Here is a 10,063-nt window from a genome sequence, read left to right as displayed (position 1 = left end):
CATGGTTAAAAGTGAAGTGTCTTTTGCACATTTTTCTCATGCATAGTGAGAACACACATCTCCAAATCAGACATTAAGATTTCCTAATAATGCAGATTTCCAAACACAGAAACCAAATCTAATATCAAATAGTGTGCTACTACAGAATGGACTTAATCTAGCAAAACTTGTACATTAACAGTTTGGACAATGTTTTCTTTATCAGATCCTCAAATTTTTATTTAGACAGAAACCTGAGGGGAAAGAAATATTTGGGTCTACTTTCAAGATCATGGGTGTACTTTCAAGATCACATGATCTTGAGTGTCTTACTGTTCAGGTGCTATAGATCAATGCAAGTTGTTCCACTTCATTACTGCTGCACATCTTCTCTACTTCCAAACCCAACAACTTAGCTGTCTCTGAGCCATTCAGAGATACATCCTCAATGTTCTCTTTCAAAGGCATATCAGTTCCAGAATCAAAGTTTCCAAAAAGTGATTTTCTATCTCTCTCTTTGTGAACATCTTTTTTCAGACAATTTATGATATGATCAATTAGAATAATAGCTGAAGACCTTGATTTCTCCCCTGCAAGCTTTAATGCTAATGAGAACCTCCCACACTTAGATAAAGCCTCCAAGATGGAGAAAGCAAAAGAGACGTCAAAATCTTTGTTAAAAATGTTACATTCAGTACCTGCTCCGCCTTTCAACTCGCCCTCTCCTCTAACAAAAGAAAGACCTGCCTGGGATGAGGATTGCCTCCACAAACTTAAAGCATCAATTATATCTGCCAGAATTGAAGGAGGCAATTCAACTTTGAAAATATGTGGCAGCTTATGAGGTGGAATACCAAGCAAGAAGATGAACTTAATGTGCAAACTGGGCCCTGCTCTTTTCCATTCTCTTTTAAAAGCATCAACAGTCATGAATCGTGTATGCCTGCAACTAAACTGGCTCAACACAGATGTTGGAAAAGTAACCTTTTGGTAGAATTCTGGCTTGTGCAAGTCTTGTGATGGTTGCATGAAGGTCTCTGTCGGTTGCATGAAGGTCTCTGTTGTTCTAGAATTCCTTTCTCTGTAAGGGTCATTTCCAGAACTAGTTTTGATAAGCTCAAACAAAGGATTCTCAATACAAGATACTTCTAAACCCTTCAAAGGCAATAATCTTCCATTAAGGCACAGCTTGGATGTCCCAAATCCCTTTAAAGCAGAAGCTTCAAGAAAAACTTCTTTGGATCCTTCTTGCAAACCACTGGATGTTTCAAATCCTCCTGCCGCATCAAATGACCATGCAGGAGCAACAATGTGTTGCGACCTACTTTCTACTTTACCTCTGTTACGTTCAATTGGCTTTATATGGGCCATAGAGACCTGTAATATGTGAATAACCCATGAAGTAAGCATTTTTGTGTGGCTCAGAATATAAAACATCATATCTTTAATTAACTGAAAGAAAGATAGTAGTATTAAGGCAAGTTGTACTTATTATTGCGGATTGTGTGCGTGAGTGCATGTGTGTGTGTGTGTGTGTGTGTGTGTGTTTTGTAATTGCATACCTCCTCTTTTGCGACTGCTTTTTGTTATATAAACATACATGGATTTCACACCCCCCCCCCCCCAAAAAAAAAAAAGTGTGTGAGAGAGTAAGTGAGAGAGAGAGAGAGAGAAGATGCTGATGATGATCGTCATCTTAATGTCGCGTGGAATTCAAATACGACCTGTGAGACCAGAAACAACATGACAATAGGAGCAAAAAGCGATTGCAATTGAGAAGAAGCCCTACCAGTTACTGCTAGTGGTGGGTGCGATGCCAGAAGGTACTAGTTTTCTGGTATCCATGACCTGGGCAATATGTACCCATAGCACTTCGCCGCTGCTATAAGAAGAAGTGGACAGAGACATTTCGTATAAAGCAATAGGTTGCACACTCCATAAGGTCTCCACCTAACTTCAAGCGCCTAACTACGAACTAGACACAGCGAGTCCTATCCATTTGTGCACCAGCAGCCCGTCTCGCATCTCAGGTGATGTGAGCCTGTTAGATCAGCTCTCTGTCTTCCTAGGTTCCATCTGAAGTACCTAAGGAGCCCTCATTTAGCAAACATGGGTTAATAGGCTGCGTATAATATTTGTACTCATTGGTGGGGATTTCTCCCTCCCATTACTCTAGGAACTTACACGGTGAGTATGCTTGTAGAGCATCTCCATCAGAAGGGGGTGTGTCTAGGAGGGACCCACGTCTTGTCTAAAAAACTGGTGTTTAGTGTCCTTCACCCACCCCGATTGTTGTGAACCTTTGCACTTCAGATCGCTTCCCATGCCTGGCGAGAAATCATGTCAACTGTCATGCAGGGAAGGATAGTAAGCGAGCACAAACAAGCAAGTAAAGAGTAGCTTGCGAATCAAAATGAAAAATCAATCTACAAATCTCTAATACCCCAAAATGCAATTTGGTAACACACACTTCTGCTCAAATACATAATGAATGCATTGCTTGCCATATCTCACAACTAGGGTAGATCTATGGAGACCCCAATGTCAAATGTGGCTTGACTTAGTTGATTAGCTTCCAATGAAGTTACGTATGCTCCTGGTAACACTGAGAGAAACGTGAGCATGTTTGCTGGAGGATGACATACAAATTACTGGTGTCAAACATCGCTGTCACTGTAGTACACCATCTTTTCCTGTGTCCAACTTGACGACCTATAATCACTAAAGAAGCTAGGTGCCACATCATCCCCTTCCAATCGTTTGTTACACCTCCTACCTGCTCGAAAATGATGGCACTTTACTCTGCCGTATTGCCCATTTTGTGTCATGTTTGTCCAACTTGATGACCTATAATCACTAAAGAAGCTGGGTGCCACATCATCCCCTTCCAATTTTCTGTCACACCTCCTGCCTGCTCCAAAAAGATGACATTTTACTCTGATGGTTTTAGGAATCCTATGTATTGCCCATTTCATGTCATGCGCTTGTATCCCAGGAACAGCTATCACACTTCCTACTTCAATATGTTGCTCCATTGTATCCCTGTTCTGTCTTTCAGCATCTCTATTACGGCAATGAATTATGGCCTATCAGTACAAGTCACAACGTTCTCTTCAATTGTCTGATGTAATGGTCTTTTCGTGTGTCCCAGCAGCCAAAGTACATTGATGAGTGAACATTGGCATTCATGACGCTGTACCTACCCTCATGGAAGGCTAACTCCATCGCACTTTGTATCACATTACCCAAATCACTAATGCATGCATCGTACAAGCTGATCTTCTCTTGTAATCCTCTTTTGTTAGCCAGCTCCCATGAGTAGATTCTAAAGACTTGTTCATGGTACTTGTGCGTCGACAATATCTCCAACCTATAAAACAAATATTTCTTTGGGTTTATTACCGATGTTTTTTAGCAAAGTCCTACTTCTATATTTGACAGTTTTCCCGCTTACAGATACAATTGACCCCAATGAGTGACGTAATATTGCCACTAGCTCAGCCAGCTGTCCATACATGGAATGTTTTTGTCTACAACTTTGCCAGTAGCCCACCAAGCTTGTATGTATTGAAGCTGCGCAAACCCATGTTCTTTTGTCTCACTTGTTCTTCATTCCTCATACAACTCTTTATGCCCTTGGCGACATGTAGCAAACACATACCGGTATGTGTGCACTTTCAAGCTTTGCTTTTGATGAATGCGCTCTACCTCTTCAAAGTTAGAATTGCCTCAAGCCTCCTATTACAACTTCACAAACTCTTCTCATATATATGTTTTCCATCCAACTAATCAGGATCTATGAAAAATTCTAAAATCATCTCCCTTGCTATCAACATCTGCATTTTGCCCCCCCATGAAAATAACCATCTATTAGAAGCTTTGAATGATACAAATTAAGCATTCCATGAGACGCTAAGAAGAGTGCGCAGGATCCAGATGTCCGGATGGCCACACTTAGTCCAAACTTTGTTTCCTCAGTTTGAACCTAGACCAAGTACCATTCAGGTGGAGTTCAATCCACAACAAATAGATTTTGACGTTCCACACAAAATAATCTCAAGAGTCGAACCAAGTCGGAGGCATACCGTGTCGAGGACTCTTTCCCCGGGCCGAAGGACCCAGATTGATCAAACCTCGAACACACGCGGTGGTATCACAAGTATCTAGATGTAGTAGTCAAGAGGGTTTGACAACCAGGGACTGTAGCTAGTTTTAACAATGCTACACACATTTACAGCCCTGGTTGAACTCAAACCCTTGGGGATCTCACATCCATCTCTTACAGATGGTGTAGCAAGCTTCTAGGACATGGTTAGGGTAGTAGAGCAGACCACCATGGTTATGATCTCTCATAAACAGGACAAAAGTTGGTCTTTTCCCTTCAATTAGGACAACAAATTAGGGTTGCATGTTGGGCCAAGCATGTAGGTAGACTTGCATTGTTGTGTACGGAGCAGTATGGTAGCACTTGGAGCAGCCTAGAGCAGTACAGTGGCACTTGGAGCAGCTCATAGCAGTTCGGAACAGCCCATAATCCTTTTAGAGCAGGCGTGGAGCCATCGTGTCAGTTTGAGACTGTATAGAGCAGGTCGGCAGTCTTCTGGAGCAGTTAGATAATTACAAGAGCAGTCGGCTGACTGTCTGAGCAGTCTGAAACAGGTCCGGCAGATGCAGTAGCAGCCTGAAGCAGGCCTGAGCCATTTATAGCCTACAGACCAAGTTGGTAGGGCCTACAGACCACGTCGGTCCACAGTCGGGGTCTTGTCAGCCTATAAACAGATTCAGTGGCAGTTCAGCAATAGTTCAGTCTATCCTCTGCAAACCTTGAGAATGGACCAATAACAGCCTACGCAAGATTCAACAAATCTATAACAGCCTTGTCTTCCCCACAGGCAGCAGTTCATGCTCACAAGATGGGACACCAACGAGTTGAGTGCAGCTAGTATCTAAGAACGAAGACGCTTTCCATCTTAGTCTAGAAGGTGTCTTCCATAGCCACACAATGGAAGGACAGCATCCCAGAGCCCTCTCCAGCCGGCAGTCCATTGTACACTTTGCGTGGGCACAGTGAATGTCCTTATTCTTCCAAAAGGAGGTGCCCATCGAAGTGTTGTTTCCATGGACCATCATCCATCCGCATTTGGGCCAGAAGTAAAATAAATACTCTCTTTGGGAAAAGGGGGGGGGGGAGGAGGCAATCCTATGACGTGTGTTGCTCTTGCATTCTGAAGATAGCTTCAATAGTCAAACGTATGTAACAATGTGATAGACAGTTTTTTTAAGAACAGTACAAAGAATGTGTACATAAATTAAATATCACGTCAACCATAACTGCAGAATTTTATAGCTTGGTTATGGAAAGGTGGGAAACCATGAGGGCTTCATAGTGTTTGCATGAATGGGACATTGATGGTTTCGACCATTTAATGGTACAATAGTTTTACTCAATTCCAAAATGATTTCCTAGAGTCTCTGGAAGGAAACTGTGAGCATGATCCTCACTTTTCTGAACTATGGTCACAATTGCAGTGGGACTCAAAAAGAGAAAATATGAATCAAATACTTAAGTTAGCTAACGATAGCATTAGAAAGGCTCAAGGCAGAGCAAGTTATGCAAACCCACACCATAGAAAGTTGGAGTTTTGAAGAAAAGAGAGTCTATCTTAGGGTGCCAGGATCTTCAAAAACACTAAAAATGGGTAAATGTCCAAAGTTATCTCCTAGGTATTATGGACCTTTCCTAATACTTGAGAAAATTAGAGAACTTCCTTAACAAATCAGCCTTACCAAAAGGATGCAGAGTACATCATGTATTTTATGTAAGTGGTCTGGAAATTAAGAGATGATGATAAGCTCATCAAAATGAAATCCTAGTTGAACTGAATCTGCATCTTTAACACATGAACCAGGGAAAATTTTAGATAGACAAGAAAAAAGAACAAGACATACAATATATCTAGAATGTCTGGTCAAGTGGAAGGATAGATTTGAGGAGAGTTCATCCTGGGAAAGGGTAAGAAATCTCCAGAGAAGGTTTCCCAATTAGGCTCATCATTGTCCTAGTGGATGTTGGCTTCAGCACAGTGCCATTCACGTGGAGATCATTTAGGTGGCTCTGCTTCTCACGATTTCTTTGATCGTATACAGTTTCATAAACATCGATTTTAGATTGAGGAATTTTTTGCAGGTTTTTTGTCTCATCAATCGGGAAGAGGAGAGGGGCCAAAAAGAGGATTGCAATAACTAGAGCAATCGCTGAGAAAGAAAGGCAGAAATACCAGAGAAGAGAGCGAGAAAACACAGCATGTTCAGCAGCTTTTTAAGGTAGAACTTTCATGGAGAAATTCATGTTATTTGACCTATTATACATGGCCATGGCGTTATCTTCGTCCACAGGCCCAATTCTTTGCAAATGGATCGCAGCTTGGCGCCATGGCTTGCCACGGGCTTCCCATTAGTCTGAATAATTGAGGACTCCATTGGAGACACCCCCTAGCTGCTAGTCCGGTGGGACTGAGCTCCAGTGGTACTTGTCTAGTGACGCTTTCTAAAAGGATGTCCTCGGTACTTGTGCTACTGAACAATACCAGGACCTTGTATCAACCGACGTTGCCATAGGCTTTGAAGGTGTCTACCATTGGAACTACACCCGTAGCTCCTTGATCACCACTCAAGGCGATTGCTGCAGAGCTATCAAAGTTTTTGCTGCCAGGGCAGGTCCATCAGTGGACAATCCTGCTTGGTATGATTGAGTTCATAGCAGTTCAAATGTCTGTCCTCTTTCTGGTACATCTGTCTTGTCTCGGCTCCAAATACCCACAAAAGACAGCTATCAAAACATTACGCTATCAAAACATTATCATACAGTATGATACTATATTACCATAGAGTATGGTAATATAAGAATACTTTGTGGTATGGTAATATAAGAATACTTTGTGGACAATATGTCATCAAACGGTATTGTATTGTAAGAATACTTCAGGGAAAACCGAATGAAAGTGAACCCTAGTAACATAATAGCTCCAAACCAGTACCATACAGTATGAAACTATATTACCATACAGTAAGGTAATGTAAGAATACTTTGTGGACTATATGTCACCAAACGGTATTGTATTTCAGGAACAACCGAATGAAAGTGAACTCTAGTAACATAATAGCTCTAAGGCAAAGATAAGGCTCCTGAGTCCCCGTTGCAGTAATATAACATATGGTTAAAATTTTTAATTGTTGGAAACAAGAGCAAGCTAAAATAAACTTGATTGAGCATTGCTTCAGAAAAAAAGTAAAAAAGATATGTGTTATCACTGTGAAACGACGTGACCCAAAGAGAACAATCAGGAAAGGGACCAACCAAGGCAGCAAACGTATCATAATCCACATTCTGAGCAGCAGCACGTTTTTTGGCTGCATCAATCTCCCGGCGGCGTGCTTCATCTTGAACTGCACTCTGTAACTCTTTACTATGCTTTAGCACTGCTACTGTTTCACATGTAGGTGGACATTTATCCATGTTTAAATATCCAATTTCCCTGAAGAAATCGTTCACCTCAAGCCTCCAACAGTATAATCAGCAGACCTATAGTCAGTTTAGTTTCCCGAGCATCAGCGCTGTCAGTGATCACCTACTTGGGAAAAAAATTGTAGACATTAGAGTACACAAAATATGCACCAGGATTGCACTTTGAAGGATGCTTTGAATGTCTTTGTTCCCATAAGAGTTGTAGAAAAACCATATAGAGAGAAAAGACAAGAATTACAAAAAGATGCTACAATAAAAATAACCCAACATCCCAACTCAAATATTTTCAAAGAAATTGAAACATCAGCCTCTGGAACAAAGTGACCCCAGAAAACAAATCTGGTTTTCTACACGTGCAAAAGCAGCCTCTACAACACCCACACCATGTCATGTGCATCCAAACAATGATGTGCTGTTGGACTTGGATGGGACAACCCTAACTTTAGGAATATTCAATGGTAGAATACAGAGCTGAAACAGAGGGAGAAAACAACTTCTCACAGCTTGCCAAGTTGGCACTCCTAAGGATGCACCATGTGTTACCCAATACTTGACTGGTAAATTTCCTTTTCATTTTAGGAAAAAAGCAGATCCATTTTAGGCCCTGAAAAGGAATAGCAACCAGCAAGACACGGGCTGCAGCAGGGGTGAGCTGAGCAAGGCAAAAACTATGGCAGGACGAGCAGAGGTTTTGGAAGGGGGAGCAGGTCAGTGAGCACTCCAGGTAGTTGCATACATGAGACTTCTTATGGTGTGTCCTTTGTGCCCCCCGATCAAATGTGATGTAGAAGCACCCTCACTTGGCCATATTGTAGATTTCATTTCATTGTTTTTCATGAGAAAGACCTTTCTATTAATGCTTGAAAAAACACCATACAAATCAGCTTCCGAAAGGAGCTAATAAAGGTAAGTACAAAGAAAAGCTGGCTGTCAGAAGGAAACCAACCTGTATCTGGAGAGCCCTGCAGGCCAAGCCTTGCAGAAACGCTCCCGTCTTTCGGAAGTCGGACTCAATCCTAGAGTCCCGTTCAGATGGCACAAAGCGTGTAAATAATGTCTTGCCAAATGGCGACGAGTGGCTGATGGAGAGACCTGCTGGCCTCCCATTATTGGAAGATGGCACGGACTCTGATTTTCCTAAGTTGGCGGCTGGAGGTTAAGCCTGTGGTCGCAATCAATGGTGTCCCCCAAGACCTTGACTTTCGGGAAATGCCTCCAGTGGGCATTTCCCTCAGATCTTCTTTGCTGTCTCGTGCACTAAAATGTAAATGAAATTTATAGAGAGCACCAGACGGAAAGTATGAATTTTGAGCCTGATAATTTGTTATGTAAAACATATAAAGACGTCATGTTTTGACACCGGTTATAGTCCAAAACTTACAATTATCTTTCTTGTCCATGCTCTCGTTTGCAGTTACATAAAGGATGTTTCTTAAACAGTCAGCAATCAACTGCCGATTATCTCCTAACATGGTACGATAAGAGAGGCCTGGACGAACTATGCAATGGGGATAAAACCTAGAATTATGTTGCCCGTACTGTTTGTTCAGGCTTCACGTTGGAGATCGCTAAAATTACAGTCACATATTTGAGATTGGGGGTGCGAGTTACCACCTCCGCACCTCTTGTAGATCCGTTTAGAAGGTATTCAAGATGATAGAAGACACTTCAGATCGGCGAAAGTGAAGAAGACATAGCAAACAGTTCATATTGAGCGCAACACTTTAGGGTAAAGGCCTCCTAATTTTGGCACACCAACAGACAACGAGAACGAAGTCGAAGTTGGGATACTTACCTGTTTGAAAGGGTATTGAAGTCATGAACGATGCGCTCATCGGACTTACAATTCGAATCTTTTCTCCAAAACTTCCCTAGTCTTGTAGGCATTCGTCTGTGCAATTAAATTGCAGCATATAAGATTCACCAAGCTCTCAAGAGGGTGGTTTTCACTATGCAACCCATGCTGTAGATACCCGAACACGTCTACGGAATGGGTGGCATGGGAAAAATCACCTCAGGCGAGCATCCGCATCAACCATACGTCTGGTGGCATGGCAAGGACTGGAAATGCAATGTCTCAAACGTAACGAACAACCCTATCTTTAAGAGGCTAAAACATGTGGGAGTCTGAGTTCAAGCATGTGGGTGTCTGAGTTCAAGCCCTAGGGGTAGCTCAGAGCGTGTCTCTATGCCACCACTGGTTACGACCACACCCACGCTAGAGATGGATTTTTTTCCCTCCGGAAGTGGGCATTTCAGGGCTATATATCTCCCAACCAATCATATCGCTGGGTTTTGCAAGTTTCTTTTTCTCTTCTGACGATCTTTTGCAGAGTTGCAGATTTCTTGTTTGAGATGTGGAACGAGCAATCTGTTGGCGGCTCATGGGAACGTTCTCTCACCTCCGCCCACAAATGCTGCTTCAGCAAACTGTGGAGGAGCGTGGGAACTTTTCTCTCAGGATCATCCCAGGTGCTACATGTGGGTGTGTATGTGCCTGTCTTGAGTTCAAGCCTCAAAGATATCAATCTTGGTCACCCCATATCGAGGTGCTATTGG

General features: G+C 42.3%; 1 protein-coding gene across 1 annotated transcript; it reads right to left on the bottom strand.

Annotated features, from left to right (window-relative positions):
- Positions 1-283: 283 nt before the first annotated feature.
- Positions 284-9,609, bottom strand: LOC147904611 (uncharacterized). Its single transcript, XM_087397651.1, has 4 exons — positions 9,518-9,609; positions 9,300-9,395; positions 7,337-7,607; positions 284-1,356 (listed from the first exon to the last, which is right to left on the bottom strand). Exons 3-4 carry the CDS (start codon positions 7,493-7,495, stop codon positions 316-318), a joined length of 1,200 nt encoding a protein of 399 aa, XP_087253777.1. The 5' UTR covers positions 7,496-7,607; positions 9,300-9,395; positions 9,518-9,609; the 3' UTR covers positions 284-315.
- Between the last annotated feature and the right edge of the window lie 454 nt (positions 9,610-10,063).

Source organism: Dipteris shenzhenensis, chromosome 2 (genome assembly GCF_047967505.1).
Source record: "Dipteris shenzhenensis isolate YYH24624 ecotype China chromosome 2, Dip_SZ_1.0, whole genome shotgun sequence".
Classification (NCBI taxonomy): domain Eukaryota; kingdom Viridiplantae; phylum Streptophyta; class Polypodiopsida; order Gleicheniales; family Dipteridaceae; genus Dipteris; species Dipteris shenzhenensis.
The sequence above is the reverse complement of the archived record's forward strand: the minus strand, read 5'-3'. Positions and strand labels throughout refer to the sequence as shown.